Source organism: Vidua chalybeata, chromosome 16, assembly GCF_026979565.1.
Source record: "Vidua chalybeata isolate OUT-0048 chromosome 16, bVidCha1 merged haplotype, whole genome shotgun sequence".
NCBI lineage: Eukaryota > Metazoa > Chordata > Aves > Passeriformes > Viduidae > Vidua > Vidua chalybeata.
In genome coordinates this window covers 1,762,781-1,788,212 of record NC_071545.1, presented here as the reverse complement: position 1 = coordinate 1,788,212, position 25,432 = coordinate 1,762,781, and the positions used below count along the sequence as shown (strand labels likewise).

Below are 25,432 nucleotides of genomic sequence, written 5' to 3'. Positions count from 1 at the left end.
CACACCCTGAGAGCTCTGAAACCCCCCAGATTGCTTCAGACTGCTCCACGCTGCTCAGAGCAGCACTGAGGCTCCAAAACATCCCCAGAGCTGCTCCAAAACATCTCTGACATGGTCCAAAATGTCCCTGAGCTGCATAAAACGTCCCAGAGCTCCTCCAAAACATCCCAGAGCTGTCCCAAAACATCCCTGACATGCTCTAAAACATTCCTGACCTGCATAAAACGTCTTAAAAACATCCCAGAGCTCCTCCAAAACATCCCTGCTGTGCTCTAAACTGTCCCTGAGCTGTCCTAAGTATCCCTGAGCACCTCTGAAACATCCTGGAGCTGCCCTAAACCACCCCTGATCTGCCTAAAACATCCCTGAGCTGCTCTAAACCATCCCTGAGCTGCCCTACAACATCTCTGAGCACCTCCAAAGCATCCCTGAGCATCTGTAAATCACTTCTGTAGCATTCCCAACTGCTCTACACCCTCCAAGCAGCTCTAGAGTGCACCAAAGATTTCCCTAAACACCTCTAAAACTTCCTTGTAAAAATTCCTCTGAAATCTCAACCTCCAACATGTCGAAGCTGCTCTAGAAATGGGGTAAATAAATAGCTCTGGGGGTGTTTCTGTGGTGCTGGGTTGCTTCAAGGAGCTGTAAATCTCCTTTGAGCAGCTCAGGCTCTGGAAGGACAGAGCTCTGGCCATTACTGAAGCACTTGAACTGCTCAAACAGCTCTCGTGCTCCTCCAACCAGCCCTGAAAGGCACCAAGATGCTCAAAACTGCCTCGAAGTAGCACTTGAAGCCCTCTAAACTCTTCTAAAACTCCTCTAAATAGCTCAAAACGGATCAGAGAAGAGGTCTCCTGGCAGCTCTGAAGCTCTCCAAGCCTCCTCTGTGCAGCTGTGAAACTCCTCGAGTGCCCCAAGAGCCTCCAAAAAGCCCTTGAAACCCCCTCTGGACCCCTCTGAACTCCCTCTGGACCTTCTTCATGTGCCTCTCAAAAGGGTTAAAATTTTTAATAACATCTCTAAACTCAAACAATTTGCAATTACCCTAAACCCCCTCTGAATGACATCAGAGGGGCACAGGCAACCCTAAAACAGCTCCAAAGCTTCTCAGAAACTCATAAAAAAATAATCAGAGCTGCTCCACAGCACTCTAGCTCTTCTGCACCATTCAGGGCTCTGAATGGCTTAAAACCTCTCCAGCCTTTTCAAAACAGCTCCAGAAAAGTCCTAAAGCTCTGAAGGTCTCTGGTGCCCCAGCCCAGCCCAGCTCCGGCCCTTCCACCCAGCTCCAGGGGCTGAGCACGGTGACAAACCTCCTGTCCTGGGGCCAGGTCTGGGCCACTCATGACAGGAAGGACATGGAGGGACTGGAGCGTGTCCAGGGAAGGGAACAGAGCTGGGAAGGGGCTGGAGCACCAGGAGGGGCTGAGGGAGCTGGGAAGGGGCTCAGCCTGGAGAAAAGGAGGCTCAGGGGGGACCTTGTGGCTCTGCACAGCTCCTGACAGGAGGGGACAGCCAGGGGGGTCGGGCTCTGCTCCCAGGGAACAGACACAGGACAAGGGGAAATGGCCCCAGCTGTGCCAGGGGAGGTTTAGGTTGGATATTGAGGAAATTCCTTCACAGAAAGGGTGGTCAGGCACTGGCACAGCTGCCCAGGGCAGTGGTGGGGTCCCCACCCTTGGAGGGGTTTAAAGACTTGGATGTGGCACTTGAGGACATGTTTCAGTGGTGGCCTTGGCAGTGCTGGGGGACACTTGGACTTGGTGATCTCAGGACTTTTCCAGCCACAACAATCCTGTGGTTCTATGGGCCAGTGGCACTTCTGAACACCCCCAAAGCCTGGCCACGACCAAGGCCACCACCATCATGTGCCACGTGCCCTGGTCCCTGTGCTGTGTCTCCAGAGCAGGGCTGGATCCAGTGGGGCTCCATGGCCGTGTCCCTGTGCCCCAGGCGTGGCAGGATTGTGCTCCAGCCCACGCGGGGCTCTGCTGCAGGAGGAGAAGGGATTGCTCTGTGTGCAGAAGGATTTCCAGCTCCTTCCCCTTCCCCATCTGCTGCCGACCCCGGGCCGGGGCTGGGATGGAGTTAACCCTTGGCAGCCGGCCTGGGGGAGAGGAGGGCCCCAGCCCTGGGCTTGGGGGGGGCAGCCCCAGTGCAACCCTGCCCCCGGGGCGCTGCCAGTGCCACCCTGCGGGACTCGCCGTGGGCAGAGCACCGGGATGCCCGCGGGGAGCGCAGTCCCCAGGGACGCTCCAGGCGCTCCAGCATGGGACCCAGCCCCTGGCAGCGACACACCGGAGGGTGGTGACACCCCAGCAAAGACCCCACACCCAGACGGGAGACAGCGACAGCAGTCCTGCCTCTTCCAGACCATTTTCCTCCTCTTGGTCCAAGCTGGAAATTCCTGGGTGATGCAGAACCTGGGGAGCACAGGCCGCTTGAAATCCCCTGCCGCTGGAGCCTGGCAGGGCACCCCAGCCTGCCTGGGACCTCCAGCCTGGCCGGGCTCCCTCCCCTCTTCTCCGGGACCTCCAGCCCTGCCGGGTATCCTCCAGCCCGCCGGGACCCCCCAGCCTTCCTGGGAGCCCTCTAGCCTGGCCAGAAACTCCCCCCGACTCTCTCCGGGACCCCCAGCCTGCCCGGGACCCCCAGCCGGGGGCTGCAGCATCCCAGTGCTCCGGGATGAGGCGGGCGCGGCGGGGCCGGCGGAGCTGCGGGGGCCGGCCCGGGGGAGGAGGGGGGGTCTCGGGCCGGGGCGGGGGCGCAGGCAGGACCTCCCCCTCCCCTCCCTTTCCCCTCCCCTCCCCCGGCCGGTCCCCTCCTCCTTCTCCTCCCGCCGAGGGCCGCCGGCGCCGGCCCGTCCCATCCCGGGGCTCGGTGGGCTCGGCTGCGCTGCCCCCTCCGCATGCGGGGGTCCCGGGTGGGCGGCAGCCCCGGCCCCCCCCGCCCCGCCATGGCCCGGCTCTCGGTCAAGGACCACCTGGACGGGATCCTCTCCGACTTCGAAGGTGCGGCCGGGGCCGCGGGCCCCCCCGGGGCTGGGTGCCGTGGGAGGAACGGGGGATGTCCCCGCGGGGGGAACGCTGCTGCCTGGGTGTCTTGGGGGGCGGGGTGCCCCCCAAGGGCTGAGCATCGTGGGGGGCTGCACTCCCCCCGCCCGGAGGCTGATTTTGGGGGCGATGCTGCTGGCTGGGCTTTTTGTGGGGGCTGGGGTGTCCCCACGGGGGGAGCACCGGGCACTGTATTTCGGTCCGGGGGTTTTGCGGCTGCTGGGCTGGGGATCTTGGGGTGGGCTGAGCATGGTGGGGGCTGCGCTCCCCACAGGGGGCTGCGATTGGGGGGGGGGGGAATGCTGTGCTGGGCATCCTGGGGGGCCTGGGGGCTCCCCGAGGTCTCGGCGTCGTAGGGGGCTGCGCTGCCCTCCGGGGGCTGGGTATTGGGAGCGGGGGGATGATGCCCCGGGGGGCTGCACATCCGGGGGGGCTGCGCATCGTGGGGACACGGGGTGACCCCCAGGACTGGGCATCGTGGGGGGCTGCTCTGCCCCCCAGCCCGGGGGATGCAGGGGTACTCTCGGGGGGCGCGGTTGTGGGGTGGGCAAGGGGGGCGACCGAGGCTGGAGGGAGCGGGGGAAGGTGTGGGATCCCCCCCGAGCTCACGGTGACCCCGTGCGCGCTCCCCGCGTGTGCGCGCTCTACCCGCGGGCCGGGGGCTGCGGGGGGGGGGGCCGGGGCCGGGCCGGGGGCGGGAGGCGAAACCCGACCCCGGGGCTGCTGCTGCCCTCGCCGGGGAGGAATGTGTGCACCTACCCCGGGCACCTTAACCCCGCCGCTGCCGGCTGACACCCCTCAGTCCCCGCCAAACCCCCCATCCCCCCCAAGCCCCCGCTGAACCTCCTGCCACCACTCCTTTACCTCCCACCATCCCCCGAGCACCCTGCCACCCTTCTAAACCTCCTGCCACCCCTCCAAAACTCCTGCCACCCCATCTTAACGTCTCTCCCTTCATCTCCTGCCACTCCCCCTTCGCCCTCTGCCACCCCCACCATCCCCTCGTTGCTCCCCCCTGCCCATCACTCCGGACACCATCTGGAGTCTGGATGAGGCTGGGTCAGGGGCCAGAGGCAGGTTTGGGGTAAAAGGAGGCATTTTGGGCGGTAACAAAGCAGAGACATGGATGTGGGGAGGGGGTCGCCAGCCCCATGACCCCGTGGCCCCCGGCAGCCCGGCCGGTGGGGCAGGGCTGGAGCGGCCGCGGAATTACCTGCCCTGGGGAGAGCTGTGATCGGCAGCGCCACACCCCGGCCTCTGACCCCTGCCCTGCCCCGGGCACGGGGGCACCAGGGGAGGGGACAGGGACGGACCGTCAGCACCCCGCTGTCCCCGGCACCGCGGCTGAGGAAGAGGAGGGTGAGGGCGGGCTGGTGCCAGCGGGTGGGGTGCCGGGACAGGCTGGCACACGCGCTGACACGGAGAGGATGCAGGGGCGCAGCGTGGGCCGCCCCCACGGAGCCCCCGGGGGGAAGCAGCCGCTCGGCGCTTGGCAGCGAGGGCGGGGGAGGCTCCGGGGGGAACCTGGGCCCCCCGCGCTCCCCCCGGGACCCGGCTGCCGGCACCGTGCGGAGCAGCGCGGGCAGCAGCTCCTGGGCAGCCTCCTGCGGGGCTGGGAGGAAGGAGGGGGCGGCTGCACCGTGGGGACTTCACGAGGGTCACCCCCATGGGGTCGGTCCCACATCCTGTGCCGGGCGCCCGGAGGGGGATCCAGCAGGAGCTTTGCACCGGGCTCAGCACTGCGGTACCCCAGGGGAGCCAAGGGGCCCGTGTGGGGACACGTTGGCACCCAGGGCTGTGCCGTGGGCTCGTGGCCGCTGTGAAGCCGCGTGGGAGGCACAGCAGCAGCCACCAGAACGGGGTGTGACAGTCCCCGAGCGTGGCGATGGTGCTGGCCCCCCTGCCGTCAGTGGGCTCCAGGGTTAAGGCCCAGGAAAGGGCAGGAATCCTTCCCGGCTGCCCGGATGGATGCAGGGGGAGAGGGTCAGGCGGGGATCCGATTACTCGGCCGGATCCCTTTCAGGGGGAATAAAGCGGGCAGTGTGCTGCGAGGGGAGCCGGTGGCACCGGCCAGATCAACCGGGGAACAATGATAAAACCCTCGGGGACAGCGCCGCAGGGCTGGGGAGGAGCTGGCGCCGGGCCGGGGTCCTCGCTGGGACGGGCCCATAAATTAGGGGGCACCTCTGGGTGATGAGGGGACATACATGGGGCTGGGGAGGGGACAAGTGCCATCGGGGACCACTCTGGTGCCATCTCTCTCTCTTTCCCCAGCGCTCAAGAAGTCATTTGAGGCAGAAGATGGGGACGAGGCACCCGGCTCCTTGCTGTCCTCAGGCACCGGCGACAGCCACCAGCCACTGCAGCCGGGCCACCCGCCCCGCCTGGGCAGCGGCACCGGCCCCAGCCCGGCACCCAGTCCCGTGCTGCGGACCCGGCTCGGCACCGGCCTGGCCACCGGCCGAGCCAACGGCGCCGCCGGCACCGGCATCGCCCGCGCCGCCTCCTTCCAGACCCGCCAGGCCTTGGCCACGGGGCCGGGCAGCGATGGGGAGAGCCAGCGCAGCTCGTCCTCCAGCCTGGAGAGCCCCGCGGGCACCGGGCCCCCCCAGCCACCGGGCAGCTCCCCGGCCGCCAGCCCCGGCTTGAAGAAGGTCCCGTCCCACGGCAGCGTCTTCCCGGTGGAGCTGGATCATCCCCTCCGCGGGGCCGCCGCCAGCCACGGCTCTCTGCCAGCGCTGGACCTGCACATCGCCGAGGAACCGGGCCTGGGGACGCCGTGGGGCACCCAGAGCTCTGCAGCCCAGCCTCGCACCCACCAGCCTTCCTGCTCATCCTCCTCCTCCTGCCTGCCCCCATACGATGGCACAGAGACAGCCCCGGGGCTGCCCGCGCTCCCCGAGGGGCCGGGGGGGTGGGACACGGCTCACCGCACGGCGTCCCGGCCGCAGCGGAGGGTCGCCCTCAGCGCCAGCCCCATCCCGTCCCGCCGGCCCCCTGCTCAGCCCTGGGGACAGGGGGAGGCAGCCCCGGCTGAGGGGAGGGCCGAGGGGCTGCCACCACTGCCAGCCCCCCAGGCCGCCACCTTCAGGCTGGTGTCGCAGCCGCAGACGGTGCAAGTGAGCTCCCAGCCCGCCTTCCTCGGGGGGCTGGTGCTGGTGCCGGCCCTTGGCACCCCGGCAGCGCCCGGCGGAGCCGGGGGGATCCCCCCCAGCGCGGGGATGATGGCACCGCGGGGACCCTGCGTGGTGGCAGCGGCTCCCGGCGAGGCTGCGGACGGCAGCGGGGCAGCGGTGACGCCGGAGCACGGTAGGACTTGTTCTTGTCCCCGTCCCTCTCTCCGTCGGGCCCCCCCTCGGCGGGCGCGGCGCTGCCAAAACGCCGCATGAGCCGATGCCGGGAAGAGCATGGAATGACAGCGACTTCGGGGACAGGCGCCCCGCCAGCTCGCCGCTCCCCCGTGCCGGGGCCCGCGGGGCGCGCTGGCTGTGGGGGGGCCGAAGGCGCGGAGCCGAGCGCGGAGCTGGCAGCGCTCCCGGCCCGCCCGTCCCCGCGGTGCCTGGCGAGCCGCCCGCACCGCCCTGGCGCTGATTGCTTTTCCCGGCGCGGGGAGACAGGTCGGGACACATGTGCCCCATCGCGCCGGGCCCCGCGCGTGCCGCCTATCGCCGCGATCTTGTCCCGCGTCCAGCGCTTTCTTCCCCTCTCATCCCTCCTCGCTTGGCACGGGGCTGGATCCTGTTCCTCCCTCCCCGTGGGGCGCGGGAGGTGGCGGGGGGCCAAGGTGCGCCGGGGCGTGCTCGGCGTGCGCCCAGTGCCGCGGGGAGCGGTGCCCGGCTCCCCGGCGCGGCTGTGCCCTCGGCTCCCGCCGTGCCGGGGTGGGCGCTGCCAAGCCCGTGCCCGTCCCCAGGCAAGGGGAGGGGGTAGCCAAGTGTCCCCCTTCCCTGCGGCTGCTCCAGGAGGGCCGGAGGGCGCCGGGGTGGCCGGGAGACGGCCGCCACCGCCGCTGCTCCCTGGTTGGGTGCTTGGGGCTCTTTGCCCGTCTCGCTGGGCTGTCGCGGAGCCGCCGTGGCCGGGCCCTAAGTACTGACGCGGCGAAGGCATCCATACATCTGCTCCGGGCCGCGGTGAATCATCCCCCAGCAATGCCCGTGGCCGTGCTGCCCAGCCAGCCCGGCTGCCCCGCTGCCCGCGGCTCCCCGGGCCAGGGATGGCGCTGGGGACGGCCGGGGTCCTGGGGACACGGGGGAACAGAGCCCGAGGCTGAGCGAAATGATGGGGACACTGAGGGACAGTGCTCAGGGCTGAGACAGGTGATGGGAACAAGGATGTGGCGTTCAGGGCTGAGTCAGGAGTGATGGGGACACAAAGGGACAGCAGCTGGGGCGGCGCCAAGGTGACAGGGACATGGGGACACCGGTACCTGGGGCCAAGCTGGGGTCACGGGAAGACAAGGGACAGTGCTCAGGGCTGTCACAGGGACACGGTGCTCAGGACCAAGCTGCAGTGATGCAGTTGTGCTCAGAGCAGAGCTGGGGTCATGGGGACACGGTGCTTGGGGCCAAACCAGGGTCACAGGAAGACAAGGGACTGTACTCAGGGCTGTGACAGGGGCACTGTGCTCAAGAGCAAGCTGGGGTGACAGGGAAATGGAGACACGGAGCTCGGGATGGAGCCGGGGTGATGAGGGGACAGTGCTCAGGACAGAGCCGTGTTGGTGGCCGGCAGCCGAGCGCGGTGTGCCCAGGCTGGGGGTGGCGCAGGAGCCAGCGGGCAGCGGGTGGCACCGGCTGCCCTGCAGATGGCCCGGGACTGGCAGGGGGCTGGCAGACACTGCTCGGGCACGGCAGTTTCTCTGCCAGGAAGAGGTGGGAACGTGCTGTTTCCTTTCCCGGGAGGCCACCCCGGCCCCCAGCCGCTGACACCCGTGGGTGGCCTCGGGGCACCGTGGCGCGGTGGGTCCCACACCCCGCAGGAGGAAGCTCCGAGAGAGCCGCCGGCCGCCGCATTTCACTTCCACGCCGGGTCGCCCACGCAGGGCCCGGGGCAAGGAGGAGGAGGAGCGGAGGAGGAGCCGTGGGCAGCAGCCGCCCTCTGCCTTGCACCCCAGGAGCCATTTGGCCCCGGTGACCAGCTCTCGGCGGCAGCAGCCCCGGCTCCGGCCGGCTCGCCCAGGTAGGGATGGCATGGTGGCAGCGGGCAGGGCGGCGTGCGGGCAGAGGGTGCTGCCACCGGGGCTGGGTGACTTGTCCCCTGTCCCCAGCAGCACTGCAGGCACAGGGTTTCGCTCGATGGTTCACTTCTGCTTCTGCTCACCGACGGTCCCCAGCCACACCGAGCCCCGTCCCGTGGCTCCCACAGCCAGACGGACAGGCTGGCTCCGAGTCTGCCTGCAGACGGGGACTGTCACCACTGTCCCCTTAGGTCGTGTTTGGCACTGGGAGAGGCACTGGTGTTTCTGGGTCAGATCAGCTGGGAAGGTAGAGCTATGGTGTGACCGGGGCAGTGGGTGCATCCCCAAAACCTCCATCCCTTTGCCAGAAGGGTCAGCTCCCTTGTGCTGGGCCCAGAGCCAGGCTCTCCCCATCCCGTGCCTGGCTGCTCGGTTTGGAGCAGTGGTGAGCAGCTGGACAGGGAGCTCCTGTCCCAGTTCATCCTCTCCCAGCACCCTCCACCCTTGAAGCTTTATTACAGGCTTCCCAGGGAACTGGCCAATTAACCCTGCATTGGTAATTAAATCCATGGAGGAGACCACGGACCCGGGATTACTTGTCCCTGTCTGGAAAATAAGAGCATCCGTGATTAGTCCTGGAACAGGTCTGGCTGCAGGAGCCATTTGCCCCGGAGCTCCGTGGGGATGCCAGAGAGCTTCCACGTGGCCACCCAGCTGCTGGCCATTACCAGCGGGGCTTTTTGGCAGTGAGGGCAGGGACACGGGGCGCTCTGGACCCGTGGGGAGGCAGTGGTGGGTGCAGCACCCAGTGTCACCCTGGACGTGCCCTCTGGCTGTGGGTGTCTCCTTGGTGTTGCCCCTGACAGGGCACAGGGCAGTGGCTGAGCCCGTCTGTGGGGGCTGCACCCTGTGGACCGCTTCAGGGAGCTGGGGGGTGCAAGCACCAAATCCCACCTGCTCCCTGCCTCCAGCCACCCTGGATATCCCACCTGCTCCCTGCCTGCAGTGCCCAGCCACCCTGGATATCCCACCTGCTCCCTGCCTGCAGTGCCCAGCCACTCTGGATGGCTTCAGCGGCTGCACCACTTGGTTCTGGATCTGTCCCGGCAACTGCCGAGGCTGGCAGGGACTGGGAAGGGGGGCCAGGCTGGGGGCACGGGGGCCGATGTCTCCCAGGGAGAAGTGCTGCAGTAATTGTCGGGGTCCTCTCCCTGATGGGAACCTCCCACCCCACGTCGCTGCCAGCCTGTGGAACACCCTGTTGGCAAGGACGGTGCCGGGTGGGTGGATCCCCGCCGGAGTGAGCATCCTGCCCTCCCCCAGCCCCCCCAGCCGGGTGTCACCACTGCCACCAGGAAATCCGCGGCTGTTTCACCACTTCCGAGGAACATCCCAACCCAGGGGGCGCAGGGGCAGCTGGGACATGCGACACTGCTGTCCCCAAGCCTGCCATCACTCTGGCACCCAGTGGGCACAGGGTGCTGGGTGGCTCCCACGCCGGGATGCCGTTGCCATGGCAATGGGGGTGTTCAGCTCCATCATCTCCTGGCACCCCGGGCTGGCTCAGGCTAGCCCCTACCCACATGCCCCTTGTCCCCTGGCTGCGTGGCACACGGACACGGTCTCAGCAGGTCCCTCACAGCCTGGGCCATCGCAAGCTGCCGCTCCAGCCTCGCCGGTGCCAAGCGCCGGCTGGCACATACGGGGGAGGCTGCGGCGTGGGGGGACGCAAGCGCCGTGGGGCACTGCGGCAGTGGGGCGGGTGGCAGCGCCACCACCCCTTGTCCTACCCCGCCATGCCGGGGCTGGGCACAGGTGCTGCTGGGGAGGGTGGGGGGCACAGTGCCCGGTGGTCCCCGGTGCCCGTGGGTGCCAGTGGGGATCGTACCCACGGCCAAACACCCACTCGCATTCAGTGCCACGGCAGCCACTCAAGGGGGTGATGGGGGACAAAGTGAGGTGTGGGGGTGTTCTCTGCCATGGGAGGGGTCCCCATCCGTGCCGGCCCGGCTGGAAAGCCGAGCAGTGCCATGTGCTGGGTGGGCACAGCCGGGTGGGCACAGCCAGGTTGGCACAGCTCTCCCCACCCACCAGTCCATCGGCAAACTGGGCGCAGGGGCCTGGCTGTGGTGGGGAGGGGGCTGCGGGGGGCGGGTATTGCCATGCTGGTCATGCGTGGGAGCCGCAGCCTCGGCGGAGCCGGGTTGGTGCCAGCCGGGAGCTGGCGGAGGGAAGGGGCCGGGCTGCGGCGCCACCGGGGATGGGGATGCGGATGGCGCCCCGGGGACCCCCCCGGCCGTAGCGGGGCGCTGAGCGAGGGCAGCGCGGCGCCGAGGTAGGACCCGAACAATGGCCGTGCTGGGAAGCAGGAGGAGGAGGAGGAGAAGGAAGAAAGGGATTTGGGGCTGCCGCACAAAGGGCTGGGGCGGGCACGGGGCTCCGGTGGCCCCCGGTGTGGGGCACGCTCCGGGCACCGTCCCCCCGGCGAACCCCACGTGTCCCTTGGGGCTCGGGGTTGTGCCGGTGATTGCGCCGCACCCCCGACACCCCCGGTGCCCCCCGCCCAGCAGTGCCCAGTGCCTGGGTACAGTGTGGGTGCGCTGTGGGGTGGCACAACGCCGGGGCACGTCCTGCCCCGGGGCCGGAGTCCCCCGAGTGTGCCGGGGCCGGAGCGGCGCCGCCGGGCGCGGGTGACCGCGTGGGCTGGGCAAAAGGTGCTGGCCGTGGCGGTGCCCGATGATCGCAGGGCAACCGGTGGCATCGTGGGGTCCGGTGGCACGACCATCCCAAAGATGCCCCTGGCACCTTCTCGGACCCTTCGGCGCGGCAGGGGCGGGGGGTGGCGTGCCCCTGTTGCCATGCCGAGCCTCACCGGCTCCCAGGAATGTGCCGGGGCTGCGTGTCCGCCGGCACGGCCGCTGCTGGGGCAACGCTGCCGGCGCAGGGGTGGGCACCGAGGGGTGGGTACCCAGGGGTCCAGGCTCACCGCCTTTGCCCACCCCGCGGTGCAGGGAGCAGCCTGGAGCCCGAGGAGCGCAGCATGGAGCCGCCGGCCGTGCCGGAGGAAGAGGAGGAGGAGGAGGAGAAGGAGGGGGCGGTGCCCCTCTCCATGGCACCCGGCCCCGTGGGCTGCCAGCTCTTTGGATACGTGGGAATCGAAGCTGTGCTCGACCAGATGAAAATCAAAACCATGAAGACAGGCTTTGAGTTCAACATCATGGTTGTGGGTGAGCCCTGGGCGTGGGGTTTGCTCCTGGGTGGGGTGGGAATACTGGCTCCGATTCCACCATGCCAGGGGAAATAATGATTTTAAGGAATTTTAAGGAAATTTAAGTTATTTTAACTGATTTAAGTAACAAACAGTTGAGAAGTACTAATATCCCATACCACATAGCATAGTAATGCTGATAGGTGAGCTCATCCCAGCCTCTGAGATGCTCCCGAATGGATGTTGAGGGGCTGTCACCTTGGGGAATAAATTTGTTTGGAAGATAAACCAGACTAGCCCAATCTGGGTTGCTCCCAGATGTGTACCAGGGGTTATGACCTTGGGGAACAAATTTGGTCCTGGGATAAAATGGACTATCCCAACCTCTGGGATGCTCCCAAGTGGATACCAAGGGGTTATTGCCTTGGGGAAGAAATTTATCTGGGGATAAACCAGAGCTATCCCAACCTCTGGGATGCTCCCAAGTGGATACCAAGGAGTTATTGCCTTGAGGGACAAACCAGAGCTGCCTGTGTCCCCTCAGGGCAGAGCGGGCTGGGGAAGTCCACGATGGTGAACACCCTTTTCAAGTCCAAGGTGAGCCGCAAATCCTCACAGCCCGGCCAGGAGGAACGCATTCCCAAAACAGTGCAACTGCAGTCCATCACCCACGGTAAGGTCGCCACCACGGGGTCGTGTCCCACCAGCCCTTGGGAGAAGCAGGGGACTGGGCTGGGGGCCTGAAGCTGCGTTCACAGCCTCAAAACATCCCCCACGCCTGGTGCCCTGTTTTTTCCCAATGTTTCTTCCCCCCAACCCACCTCTCTGCCCCACAGTCATCGAGGAGAAGGGGGTGAAGATGAAGCTGACGGTGACTGACACGCCAGGGTTTGGGGACCAGATCAACAATGAGAACTGGTAGGACACAATGGGGAGCAGGAGCCCAGGTCGGTGGGTGGCACTTTTGGGGTAGGGGTTGAGCTCAGGTGCTGTCCCTCAATTCCTTATCCTCAGCTGGGACCCCATCATCAAATACATCAACGAGCAGTACGAGAGATACCTGCGGGAGGAGATCCTCATCACCCGCAAGAGGAAGATCCCGGACACCCGGGTCCATGGATGCGTCTACTTTGTCCCCCCAACAGGTCACTGGTGAGTCCCCACTCACAGCACCCATAGGGTCACCATGGCGTGGTTTTGCCACCCTGGGATGGTGGTGGTGGGGTCACCCTGAGGTGATGGTGGTGGAATCTGAGGTGCTAATGGTGGGGTCACCCTGAGATGATGGTGGTGGAGACCCCTCAGGGTGACTCTGGAGTGGTAGTGTGACCCCATGGTGACAGTGGCGGGGTGGTCACTGTGGGGTGGTTCTGTCACCCTGGGATGATGATAGTGGGGTCACCTCAGGGTGACAGAGATAGGGTATCAACCTGGGGTGGTAGTGAGGAAGATCCCTCAGGGTGATGGTGCTGGGGTCACCTCAGAGTGACCCTGGGGTGGTAGTGGTGGGGTCACCCCCCAGTGGCAGAGGTGGGGACACCCTGGAGTGACGGTGGCCCTTGTCAGGCTGCGCCCGCTGGACCTGGAGTTCATGCGGCGGCTCAGCAAGATCGTCAACGTGGTGCCGGTGATCGCCAAAGCTGACACACTCACCCTGGAGGAACGGGCAGAATTCAAGCAGCGGGTGAGGACAGGTCCCTGAGGGTTTCCCAGGCTGCCCCGTGTCCCCACCACAGCCCCGGCTCAAGCCCTCTGTCCCGCAGATCCAGGAGGACCTGAAGACCCACGCCATCAGTGTGTACCCGCAGGAGGATTTCGACCAGGACCCCGAAGACAGGGCACTGAACGACAGGATTCGTGTGAGTGCCGGGATGCTGGGAAGCAGGGGCCCAGCCCCTGGGGAGCAGGGTGGGAGACAGGGACGCTGGGGAGCCCAGGGGAGCAGCACCCGGGGCGAGCACAGCCTCTGTTGGCAGGAGAAGATTCCTTTTGCTGTGGTGGGGGCGGACCAGGAGCACCAGGTGAACGGCAAGCGGGTGCTGGGCCGCAAGACCAAGTGGGGCATCATTGAAGGTGAGCAGAGCCCCTCACACCCCCAGCCCCCACAGGTGCAGGGAGCAGCACCCCCGGGTGTGTCCTTGCCTGGGTGGGTGCCGAGCCACGGCAGGTGGCGTGGAGCTGTGCTGTGCTCTGGTGGTACCCAGAGCGTGCCGGGATGCTCTGCCCGGGCATCCCAGAGGCACCGAGCCCTCCTGCCAACCCTGCCCCTCTGCCTTGCCTTGCAGTGGAGAACCCAGCACACTGCGAGTTCCCCCTCCTGCGGGACCTGCTGATCCGGTGAGCGGGGGACAGGGTAGGGAGTGCTGGAACCCCACGGGGTGACAGCAGGATGGGGGGAACAGTGCCATGATGCTCTTCCTCCCCCTGCCACCCCGGGCAGGTCACACCTGCAGGACCTGAAGGACATCACCCACAACGTCCACTACGAGAGTTACCGTGTGCAGCGGCTGAACGAGAGCAACCGGCCGGGGCTGAGCCCCCTCAATGGGCTGCCCGGCAAGGGCGAGGCCAGCAGCCACCTCTGAGCCACCTTGTGCCCCCCCCAGATCACCACTGGACCCCATGGCAGTGCCCACCCCTGCCCACCATGGCTGTGCCAGGAATCTGCCTGGGGTGAACCCTCCCAAGAGTGCCCAGCTGCCCTGACATGGGTCCCTCATCCCCAAGCTCTGCCATGGGCACAGACCCCCGGACCCTGTGTGACATTAAAGGTTAATCCAGAGCCTTCAGCCTTCACCCTCCTGCTGGACTCCCAACTTTTGACGTGCCACCCTCCTCCTGTGCTACTCTGGCTGCTCTGGCCTCCCAGGCACGCTGGGGAAGTGGAGGTGCTGCCTGTGGGGTGTGACCAGGGTGCAGATGCCCTCCCCATGGCCACCTCACCCCCCCTGCCCAGTGAGGCAGCTGGCACAGCTGGACTTTGAGCTACTTATCAGGTGGTGGAGGTGCCGGGAGGGGTGCGGAGGTGTTGCCTGCAAGGGTGTGAAGGGGCTACACCCAGCTGTGGCACCCTCCTGCCAGGGGCACCCTACTGGGTGCAGCCCCTAAACCCCTCAGGGGGACCCAGTGGGTGCTGCCCCACTGTACTAAGCCCTGGTACCTGTCAAGGTGTCAGGGTGCCCCCCCCGGTACTCTAGGGGTGCATGAAAAGCCCTTTTGTACCTCCTGCCGTAGGCAGGGCTGGGGCTCACTGCCAAGACGGTGCCACATGGTGGCTTCCTGCCCGCCCCGGCCCCACCGCCGGGCTCGGCGTCACCGCCCTTTGCCCAGCCCCGCGTTAATGATCCACCCCACGCCGTGGCCGCCACCAGCAGCCACCCGGCGTGGTGGCAGCGGCAGCAGAGCCGGGGGTCCTTGGCACAGGCGGCTCGGGAGGGGCTGGCGGCTCCCTGCCCTGGGCCCCTCCCCTGTTCCCCAGCAGCCGGATAAGAGCGGCTGCGGGCAGCACCCACTGCCCAGCGCGGCGTGGGCAGAGAGCAGCCGGACCATGGCCACGGTGAACCTCCGTGCCCTGACCTCCTGGGTGGGCATCGCCCGGCTCCTCGCCGTCGTGCTGTCCTGCCTCGCCTTCAGCTTGGTGGCCTCCACCGGGCACTTTGGGGGTCCCTATGGGACGTGGTGCATGTTCACCTGGTGCTTCTGCTTCGCCGTGACGCTGCTGGTGCTGCTGCTGGAGCTGCTGGAGCTCTACCCCCTGCTGCCGCTCTCCTGGGATGACTTCACCTCGGCTTTCTCCATGCTGGCCACTCTGATGGTCTTCACCTCCTCGGTGGTCTTCCCTGCCACCCTCATCAGCAGCCCCTGCAGCAGCAGCCAGTGTGCCCGGCAGGCCGTGGCCACCACCGCCTCGTGCCTCTGCTTCCTCGCCTACGCCGTCGAGGTGTCACTGACCCGCGCCAAGCCCGGGGACATCAGCAGCTTCCTCTCCACCGTGCCCGGGCTCCTCAAGGTCTTTGAAGCCTATGTTGCTTGCCTGATCTTCTCCTTGCTGGACAATAGAGAATACAGTAGGGAACCTGGCCTGATGTGGTGCGTGGCTGTCTACTCCATCTGCTTCATCTTCACCCTCCTCATCATCATCTTCACCATCGGCCGCTGCCTCACCTACATTCCCTGCCCGCTGGAGAAGGTGCTGGTGGGGTACAACTTCCTGGCATTGCTGATGTACCTCACTGCCACCATCCTGTGGCCTCTCTACAGCTTCCAGGGACGGAGCCGCCCCGATTCCTGCGACGCGAACTGCTGGTGGAACAAGAACCTGGGGGTCACCTTCCTCACCATCTTCAACCTCATCGCCTACTTGGTGGACCTGGTTTACTCCACCAGGATGGTCTTTTTCAGGGCACCTCCCTAAGGGCTCGGGGCGGGGCTCGGGGCGGTGGGGCACGGCTGGGCGCCGGTGGCGGTGTGGGGCTGCCAGCGGAGCTGAGGAAGAGGCCGGATGCCTCGGAGAGCTCCTTGTCCCCGTGCTGGAGCAGGGAACCAGGGGGTGCTCCCAGGGGTGCGCTCAGCCCGGGGCCCCACGGGCTGCACAGACAGGAGGGCTGGAGGACCCATGAGGGGCTCCCGAAACCCCGGAGCTTGAGGGGGCTTTGGGATTAAATTGGGTCATTTTTCACTTGTTTCTGCCTCCTCTTTCTTCCCCTTCCCAACCTTCTGCAGGATCCCTGCTGAGGGATAAGAAACTGGTGGGCACCATTGGCGCTGGGAGCTGTGGGTGACTTTGAGGGGCACCAGCAGCACTGTGGGGGCACCAGGCTCCAGAAAATCCTTCCTACTCCTTGTTGACTCGGCACTGGAGTGAAGCAGGGCATGACCAGGAAAAGCCCAACCCGGATGCCTTTTTCTTGGCACCTGGACAGGGCCCTGCCAAACAGGTTCAGGAGGAATGCAGCTGTTGGGGGGGCTGAGAGCCCACCAGGTACTTGTCACCAGCATGGCCAGGTCCTTGTCACCACCACAGTCACCCCAGTGGGAGCCCTGCTGGGTTTGGTTCCAGCCACGTAGGCTGGAGTCCTCCTTTGGGGGCTGCTGTGGTGTCCCCTCCCTGGAGGAAAATGGGGAGGGGGGGTGGCTGCCACCCAGTGCCACCACAGCTGGGGGCACTGACACACACCACGGGGGGACAGTGACACCAAAGGCTGGTATGTGGAAAGAAGGCAGCAGTGCAGGGCAGACAGGGAAGGTGTGCCTGCGGGCAGAGCTCCTGGCACCGCGCTCCCGGATGTGGGACGGGTGCCCGTGGGGCACCCTGGCAGGTTTTGGGGCCACTGTCCCCATGCTGCTCCTTCTGCCACTGCTTGTCCTGGCCACAGCCTGGGGCCATCCCTGCTGCCTTGGGGCTGCCAGGGCCATGTCTGGGCCCATCACACTGCCCTGGGGCTCACAGGGTGACACAAAGTGGGGTTCCCACCACGAGGAGGTGGCACAGACTGGCAATCACAAAAGAGCCCACAGGTGCCCCAGTGCCTGGGCAGGTGGGACTTCTATGGCCAGTGCCAGGGCCACTGCAGTGCTGGGTCCCAGCAGTGCCAGTGATGTCAACACCACAGGATGGCCTGGGGGGCGTCCCCTTTGCCCGATCCCTGTCCCCATGGTGGCCATCACGCCAGCACTGATGGGGCACTCCCCTGCACCCCAGGCAGAGGGGCTGGAGGGCATGGCAGAGTTTTAGGAGGAAATAACAGGAAAATGACAGTGGTGAGGCACAGCCCAGTACAGCAATGCCCAGGACGATGGAAATGAGCAGAGGAAGGAGGACGGGAGGCACAGGGAGTGACAGCGGTGTCACTGGTGATGAGCTGTGCTGGTAACGTGTGGCTGTGGGTGGCACGTGGGCAGTGCCAGCACGTGGGGTGTGGTGAGGCTGGGGGGACAGGGGCCAGGCTGGCAGAGGGGTGCAGGTGAGTGGCTGGAGGAGCTTTGGGGGTTCCCGGGGGGGCACATCCCAGGAGCCCCATAGGGGCATCTCCCAGCTGGGGCACAGGGCGGTGCTGGGTGTCGCTGGGAGGACCTGAGCCCTGGTGGGTGCGGGAAGCCCTGGCGCCCTGGTCTGTGCCGTGCCAGGGGTGCCCCGGTGCCAGTCTGCGCCGTGCCAGAGGAGCCCTGATGCTGGAGGGTCTCTCGGTGCCGTGCCACGGTGCCGTGGTGCCGGTGTCGCTGTCACTGCGGTGCGGTGCCGTTGCCGGTGCGGTGCCGGTGCGGTGCGGTGCCGGTGCGGTGCGGTGCCGGTGCGGTGCCGGTGCGGTGCCGGTGCATTCCTCCCCCTAGGGGTCGGTGTGCCGCGGCGCGGGAGGCGGTGCGGGGGGCGGCTCGCTCCTGCGCACGGCCCGGGACGGCCGGGGCACGGCGGCGGCGGCGGCGGCGGTGGGAGCGGGCACCGCCGCGGGCCGGTGAGTGCGGGCAGCGGGGGGCGGCGGGGCCCGACCCGGGGGGGATGCGGCCGCGGACAGCGGTGGGGAAGGGGCGGCTGAGCCCGGCCGGGGGGCTCCTCCTTTTCCACCCGGCGGGGGCCGGTCTGAGCCGCCGGGATGGGGAGGGGAATGCCGTGCCCTGCAGCGCTCCGGTGGGTTCCCGGCGCGTCCCCTCCCTTTTGTCGGGGCTGCCTCTGCCCCGGCATCGGGTTTCCTGCACCTGGAACCAGCACCCAGCCCTCTGCCCTGTCAGCAGGGTGTCCCTGTGTCCCCCAGGGATGCCCCTGTAGCCTCAAATGGCTTTGTGGCCCCAGGGACACTCCTGTGTCCCCCGGTGCCCCCAAAGATGCCTTTGTGTCCTGCTATGACCCTGTACCCCCAAGGATGTTCCTGTGTCCCCAGCTGGACGAGCTGCCTCCAGACAAAATCCCATGTGAGCCCTGAGCCCCATCTGCCCTTCCAAGGCCTAACCCCCATCCGGGGTGACTTTCAGGAGGGCTCAAGTCCCCTCTCTTCTCTGTGGGGCTGGGGGGCACATCCAGGAGCCCCCTGAGCTGTCCTGATACTCACTCTGAGCATCCCCAGCCCTGGGAGTGTGACAGCCTGGCAGTGCCATGGGTGTGGTGGGTACTGGGGGGCAGCCCCAGGGTGGGTGCTGGCTGGGACAGGGGCTGGGGGAAGCCTGACAGTGCCATGGGTGTGGTGGGTACTGGGGGGCAGCCCCAGGGTGGGTGCTAGCTGGGACAGGGGCTGGGGGAAGCCTCGGGGAAGGGGATCCAACTCCTGCCCGGGCAAGGGATGTCCTACATCAGGGACATGATCCTCTGCTCCCGGGAGCACCCCTCAGGACAGGAGAGTGTGGTGCCCAGAGGTGGGTTCTCAGGAGCATCGGGCAAGTCTGACCCCATCCTCATGTCCCTGCAACCCTCTTGCTGCACTGGCCACCACAGCTGGGGGGGGATGTGGCACCCCGAAGGGACGGCACCCTATTTTGGGGGGGACACGTGTGCTCCAAGCCAGCTGCGCAGGGACGCGTTTGTCTGCCTGGCAGGGAAGGGATTAACGCCGGGAGGGTTTTGGGGTGCCGGGGTGTCCCCAGCTGGGTACACCCAGGCTGCTCCTCGCACGGGTGACCTCACGCCACTGCCATGGCAACGGCTCGTGAAGTCACCGCGAGCGGGGCGGCTGCCTCGAGCGTGGGGTGCTGGGACGGGAGCGTGGGAGGCAGCGGCGCGTTCCCCCCGCTCCGCTGCCCGCGGCCCCCCAGCATGAGCCGTGTCCCCGGCAGCGCCGACGCCTCCGCCTGACCCCCGTCCTGCCCACCCTGCCCGTGTCACCCTGCCCGAAGTGTCACCATGCTCGTCAAGGAGTACCGCATCTGCATGCCGCTCACCACCGAGGAGGTGAGCGGGTCAGCGGGGCCGCGCCGGGCGGGAGCGGGGACGGACACAGCGGTGGTGGGGTGTGGGTGCGGGTCTCATACCCAGAGCAGCCCCAGGGGATCGGTTCCTGCCCTGGGAGGGACACAGGGACCCCTTTGATGTCTCCTCGTGGCACGGCTTGTGGCAGGGATGGGGATGGGCTAGGGCTGTTCCGTGCCAGGGCCGAGCCGCACCTTGGGGTGCGGGTGGGGGGACATCCCCACCCTGGGCACGGCGACCTCGGGGCACAGAGCCCGATGGCAGCACCGGGGCACGGCAGGACCAGGGGATGGGCCAGCAGGCGAAGGGCACTGGGGTTTGGATTCCCGTGGCACGACAGGGACCATAAACTCCATCCCTGCCCCGGCAGGGAGCCTGAATGCTGTCGGCAAACGGCGCTGACAGCTGGCAGCATCCCTGGGCAAAGGTCTCGCTTGAGCACCTGGTGCCTACGTTTTGGGGAGCGGGGACCTACAGTGGTGCCCACCTTGGGCAGCGCCATCCCTCCTTGAAGGCACATGGGGAAGGTTTTAATTTAGGCAGAGTGGGATGGTAAAATCCTGCTGGTGATTGCGGTGGTGAATGGGATCTTCAGCAGAACAGTCAAACCCTAATTGCACAGCTGCATCACCAAATACACATCTACACCCTTACGGTTAAATACTGACACAGACACATCCACATACATCATATAGATACACATTTTTCCCTGGCTCCCAGGTAGTTTGCTGAGTAGAAAACCTCCAGGCATTCTTCAAGGCAGTGGGAGAGCACAGGGAGAGCAGGATCCAGCCCTTGCCTGGGAGCTGGGACAGCCCAGGGACACGGGAGGTCACACAGGGTGCCCCAGGAACCCCCTGCCTGCTGCACGGCTCAGGGTCTGCCACCCCTTGCCCCGTGCCTCAGTTTCCCCTCTCGGCAGCGTGGCTCAGCCCCCAGGCTGTGCCGGGCGGTCACCGGGGCCGGTGGCACTGAGGGCGGGCTCTGTGCTTGCAGTACCGCGTGGGGCAGCTCTACACCATCAGCAAGCACAGCCACCAGGAGAGCGAGAAGGGCGAGGGCGTGGAGGTGGTGAAGAACGAGCCCCACGAGGACCCCGTCCACGGCCCCGGCCAGTTCACTGAGAAGCGTGTCCACCTCTCCAGGTGAGCCTGTGATGGCTGCTGGGGGGGCACTGTCGTGGGGGGCGCGGGCAGGCAGCGGGGTGGCCCCAGCTCTTCCTCCAAAATTCCTGGGAAAGCTTCTTCCTGGGTCCTGGACACGCTGCAGAGTGGCTGATTCCCAGGGTTACCCCCATTATTTCCTGGGCTCCCTCCGTCATTTCCCAGGGGTGCCCCCATCTCCTGGGGTGCACTGATCTTGGGGGGCTGCATCCATCTCCCGGGCACCCACCCATCTTCAAGGGCTGTGTGTGTGTCTCCCAGTGGGGTCCCCAAGTCCGGGGGTGCACCCATCTTTGGGGTGTGCATCCAATTTTGGGAGCTGCCCTTATCTCTCAGGGTGTATCCAGCTCCTGGGGTGCTCTGATCTTGGGGGACTGCACCCATCTCCTGGGGTGCACTTGTCTTCAGAGGCTGCACCCATCCTTGGGAGCTATGTCCCAGGGTGTACCCATCCTAGGGGTTCACCCCCTCTCTGGGGGGCTGCCCTCTTCTCATGGGGTGCACCCACCCCAGGACATGCACCCACCTTGCAGGGGTGCACCCACCCCTCTCTGGTGGGCACCCACCCCTGGGTGCTGCTGGGTGCCTGATGGGGGCTTGGCAATGCCCTGGCCCTGGGGTGTCACCGTGGGGCAGTGGCTGGCCCCCAGCTCCACTGTCCCCGTGTCCCCTCAGCTGCCTGCGGACACGGGGCTGCTCCCCACCAGGAGCTGCTGGTGTGAGACAGGTTATTTTTAGCTGCAGCACTCACGATTCCCTCTCGCCTGAAATTTATTTATAACGCCTGAAAATTAATCAAAACCCACCTCCCGACTCCCCAGGGGGCCCGATCCTGCCGGGGTGCTGGGAGGGGACAGGAGCACCCGGGGGGCTTGGCCCTGGGGAGGTGGAGGGGTCCTGGGGAAGGGGTGAGGGTCCAGGATGGAGGGTGGGTGTTTCTTGGGGAGGGGGTCAGGGTGTCTGGGGAGGAGGTGGGGAACCTGAGGAGATGATGGGGGCACTGGGGTGGAGATGAGGAGTTGGCACAGATCCCTGGGGGGTCCTGGTGTACAGATGAAGGTGCTGGGGAGGTGGCAGGGGTCTCTGGTGGGGGAATGCTGGGATGCTGGGGAGGCGACAGGAGTCCCTGAGGGTGTTGTAAGGCGCAGGTGATGATCCAGGGCTGTAAATGAAGGTCCTGGGGAGGTAACAGGGCTCCTTGGGGATGTTCTGAGGTGCAGGTGAGGGTCCCTGGAGGCATCCTGGAGTGGAGGTGAGGGTGAATGGTGAGGAGCTGGGGCAGGGGTGAGGGTCCTGGGGAGGTGACAGGGGTCCCTGGGGGTGTCCTGAGGTGCACATGATAGTGTTGTAATACAGATGTAGGTGCTGGGGAGGTGGCAGTGGCTCCTGGGAGAGGTGCTGGGATGCAGATGAAGGTCCTGAGGTGCAGGTGAGGGTCCCTGGGGGTATCCTGGGGTGGAGGTGAAGGTGCCAGGTAGCAGGTGGGGTTCCTGGGGTGGGAATGGAGGTTCCAGAGCCAGGCTGTGTTTGGCAGTGCAGGGCTGGGTGGCACCAGCCATGTCCTGTCCTGAGGGGGTCCCCTGACACGGTGCCCACAGCAAACTGCCAAGCTGGGCACGGGCAGTGACCCCCCGCATCTTCTACATCACCGAGAAGGCCTGGAACTACTACCCCTACACCATCACGGGTGAGCCCCGGGCAAGGCGTGGGATGGGCACCCCTGGGCACCCTGTCCCTGCCCAGTGCTGGAGGGGCTGCAGGAGCTGCCCCTGGTCTCACTGCTCCCTCTCTCCCCTGTGATACCACCCGCTGACACCACCCTGTGATGCTGCTGTGCCACGGTGTCCCTGCAGAGTACACGGTAAGGAGGTGGCATGGGATGACCTGTCCCTTCCCCCAGCAGGTGGCTGGGATGGGGGCGCTGAGGGGGCATTTTTGGGGGTGGGTGTCCTTAGGGCTGGGCATCCTTCAGGGTGGGTGTCCCTTGGGGCTCAGATTTCCTTGGGGATGGGATTCCCCTGGAGAGGGTGTCCTTGTGGCTGGATGTTCCTTGAGGATGATCATCCTTGGAGGTGGATTTCCCTCAGGGCTGGGTGTCCTTTGGATGGGCGTTCCTCAGGATCAGTGTCCCTGGACTGCACATCTTTAGGGGATGGGCATCGTTGGGGCTGGAGTGTCCCTCGGGGTGGGGTGTCCCTCAGGTGGGCATCCCTGGGAGTGGTGTCCCTCGGGGAGCAGCTGACAGCCACTCCCTGCAGTGCTCCTTCCTGCCCAAGTTCTCCATCTACATTGAGACCAAGTACGAGGACAACTGCGGGGACAGCGAGAACGTGAGTGTGCACTGCAGCTGAGAACTGGCAAACTCGTCACCTCATGACTTGTGGTCCATGTCACTCACCCTCCCTCCCCTCCTCTCCCCAGATCTTCCACAGTGACAAAATCCTGGGTGACCACGAGGTGTCTTTCCTGGACATTGCCTTCGATGAGATCCCTGAGCGCTACTACCGCAGCCTGGAGGTACCAGGGCTGAGGATAAGGGCGTTCCCTGGAGCCACCCCCTTGTCTCCTGTCCCAAGGGGGGACACTGACCCTGATGTTTCCCATCCCCCCAGGACCCCCGTTTCTTCAGCTCGGCCAAGACGGGCCGGGGGCCGCTGCGGGAGGGCTGGCGCCAGCACACCAAGCCCATCATGTGCTCCTACAAACTGGTGAGCGTCAAGTTCGAGGTGTGGGGGCTGCAGACGCGGGTGGAGCAGTTTGTGCACAAGGTGAGGTGGGCCCAAGGGGGGTTGGGAGGCACTGGGGGGACAGTGACAGGGTGCTGACCCCCATGGTGTTGCAGGTGATCCGGGACATCCTGCTGATCGGACACCGTCAGGCTTTTGCCTGGGTGGACGAGTGGTGCGGTGAGTCCGTGGGGTCACCCCAGCACAGTGGGGAGGGGGGCACAGGGTGCCCATGGAGGGAGGGGCTGCAGGTCAGACTGCTGATGCCACTGACCCCACCACAGCTCCTGCTCTTCCTCTGCCTGTGCTGCTGCCTGCAGTGCCTGCAGTGCCTGCTCTGCCTGCACTGTCTGCACTGCTGGCACTCCCTGCTCTGCCTGCACTGCCTGTACTGCTTGCACTCCCTGCACTGCCTGCTCTGCCTGCACTGTCTGCACTGCTGGCACTCCCTGCTCTGCCTGCACTGCCTGTACTACTTGCACTCCCTGCTCTGCCTGCATTGCCTGCACTGTCTGCACTGCTGGCACTCCCTGCTCTGCCTGCATTGCCTGCACTGTCTGCACTGCTGGCACTCCCTGCTCTGCCTGCATTGCCTGCACTGCCTGTGCTGCCTGCCCTGTCTGCGCTTCTAGCTCACCCCTGCCTGCACCCCTGCACGCTGCATGCTCCCCTCGGGGAGAATGGCCAGAGGAGTCCCAGCACCCTGCCTGTGCTGCCTGCACCCCCGTTCTGGCAGGGACACGCGCTGCAGGTGACTGCCACGTGCGGGCACAGGGATGGGAGCCCCGGGTTTGGTGACAGCTGGCGGTGAGCACCAGGCCATCCCGGCGAGCGGCTCTCTGCCTTCCAGACATGTCCCTGGAGGAGGTCCGGGCCTTCGAGACTCAGATGCAAGTGGCCACAAATCAAAAGCTGGGGAGCCAGCAGCCCTAAAGCCCCTCTGCCTGCCAGGGATGGACACTCTGGACCCCGCCTTGCTGCCAGGGGGTGGGTGCAGGCAGGGGGGCTTGTGCCCCCCCTGCACCCCGCGGCGGAGTGTCCCCCCTCCCAGCTGCCCTCCCTGCGTTTCCCCTGCCTGCGCTGCCTGCGTTGCCTGTCCATCCCTTCCCCTCTGTTGGCTGGGCTGGTGCTGGAGTTGGGGAGCTGGCTGTGATGCCCAGCATCCCCTTTCCTGCCCATCCCCCTTTCCCCAGTCCCTGTCCCCTTCCTGTCCCCCAGCTTGGTGGGGATCCGGGGCGCGGGGCGCAGGCTGCCTGGGATGAGGGGGTGCCGGACGCGGCTGTGCCGAGCGGCCCCAAGCCCGGCTGTGCTCGGCAGGGATGACGATGGAGGAGGTGCGGCGCTACGAGCAGGAGACGCAGGAGGCCACCAACGAGCTCATCGGCCTGGTGGCACCGGCCATCTCGGTCAGCGAGGTGGGGCAGCCCACAGCCACTCACTCAGCCCCTGCCAGCGCCCCTTCCACCCCCCTCAGCGACGAGGCCCCCGAGTTCCTGGCTCCCCCCAAGACTCGCCCGCGGAAGAAGTCGGCGCCAGAGACCCTGACGCTGCCCGCCCTGCGGGAACGCGCTGGCGCCGAGTGATGCCAGCAGTGCCACTCCGTGCTGGACTGTGCCAGCTCTGCCACCCACCCCGGCCCCACCAACAGGCGCAGAGCCCAGAGAGGGACCCGGACACGCTGTCAGGGCGCTGGCAGCCCTGGGGTGTGCTGGCCCCCCTGAGCCACCGTGGGTGCCCACACGGGTCAGTGCCACCACTGCCATGCTGGCTGCACCAGGAGGGGACGCCAGGCCAGCGTGGGCCCCCAGCAGCATCAGGCAATGCCTCAGGAGCTGCTTCCCTCGACTCCACCCGCCCCAGTGTCTGCAAAGGCCACCGAGGCTGGCGAGCAGTGGGGAGGCATCAGCTGGCGCCCACTTGCCGTGGCCGGGCTGGTGGCCGGTGCCAGGTTGGAGCAGTGCCCTGCAGGGTAGGCACCAGCGTGGGGGCACAGTGAGGGTGACAGTGACAGCCAAGCGCTGGGCTGAGGCTCCCCACCGGACCCCAAGGGGCTGCACAGCCCTGTGCACAGCTGGTCCTGCAGTCAGGGTCCCCTTCGCTGTCCCTCCAGAGGCCGTGGCTGATCAAGGGGGGCTGGGGTGGGCTCAGCCCCTCGTTTTCTTTAGGAAAACAAAGGCCTTTTTGGAAATAAAGCTCGAGACACGGCAGCTGGTTG

General features: G+C 66.3%; 3 protein-coding genes across 5 annotated transcripts; all 3 read left to right on the top strand.

The window, feature by feature from the left end:
• Nucleotides 1-2,889: 2,889 nt before the first annotated feature.
• On the top strand, nucleotides 2,890-14,223 carry SEPTIN12 (septin 12). 3 transcript variants are annotated; one of them, XM_053957563.1, is made up of 11 exons: nucleotides 2,890-3,011; nucleotides 5,328-6,362; nucleotides 11,238-11,453; nucleotides 11,979-12,107; nucleotides 12,271-12,352; nucleotides 12,449-12,586; nucleotides 13,001-13,118; nucleotides 13,198-13,293; nucleotides 13,411-13,507; nucleotides 13,720-13,771; nucleotides 13,875-14,223. In XM_053957563.1, the coding sequence occupies exons 1-11, from the start codon at nucleotides 2,909-2,911 to the stop codon at nucleotides 14,017-14,019; spliced, it is 2,211 nt and encodes a 736-aa protein (XP_053813538.1). In that variant the 5' UTR covers nucleotides 2,890-2,908; the 3' UTR covers nucleotides 14,020-14,223. The 3 variants fall into 3 exon arrangements, with proteins under 3 accessions (XP_053813538.1, XP_053813540.1, XP_053813539.1); XM_053957565.1 differs by lacking the exons at nucleotides 2,890-3,011; nucleotides 5,328-6,362 and adding an exon at nucleotides 8,040-8,228; XM_053957564.1 differs by lacking the exons at nucleotides 2,890-3,011; nucleotides 5,328-6,362 and adding an exon at nucleotides 10,416-10,561.
• A 98-nt stretch (nucleotides 14,224-14,321) lies between these two features.
• Nucleotides 14,322-16,112, top strand: LOC128796166 (myeloid-associated differentiation marker homolog). The gene is given in 3 exon segments (XM_053957579.1): nucleotides 14,322-14,706; nucleotides 14,708-14,875; nucleotides 14,877-16,112. Coding segments are annotated over 3 exon segments (1,209 nt in total). The 5' UTR covers nucleotides 14,322-14,637; the 3' UTR covers nucleotides 15,849-16,112.
• Nucleotides 16,113-19,040: 2,928 nt separating this feature from the next.
• LOC128796180 (cytoplasmic phosphatidylinositol transfer protein 1-like) lies at nucleotides 19,041-25,424 on the top strand. Its single transcript, XM_053957597.1, is given in 11 exon segments — nucleotides 19,041-19,148; nucleotides 19,151-19,227; nucleotides 19,229-19,310; nucleotides 20,325-20,473; nucleotides 22,090-22,178; nucleotides 22,345-22,352; nucleotides 22,750-22,821; nucleotides 22,913-23,008; nucleotides 23,104-23,259; nucleotides 23,334-23,397; nucleotides 24,535-25,424. Coding segments are annotated over 11 exon segments (1,152 nt in total). The 5' UTR covers nucleotides 19,041-19,055; the 3' UTR covers nucleotides 24,801-25,424.
• Nucleotides 25,425-25,432: the final 8 nt, after the last annotated feature.

Coding starts and splice junctions, on each gene's coding strand:
- SEPTIN12 (XM_053957563.1), top strand. CDS start 2,909: ATGCGGGGGTCCCGGGTGGGCGGCAGCCCCGGCCCCCCCCGCCCCGCC. Junction 3,012..5,327: donor GATCCTCTCCGACTTCGAAG/GTGCGGCCGGGG, acceptor CTCTTTCCCCAG/CGCTCAAGAAGTCATTTGAG. Junction 13,508..13,719: donor CAAGTGGGGCATCATTGAAG/GTGAGCAGAGCC, acceptor CTTGCCTTGCAG/TGGAGAACCCAGCACACTGC.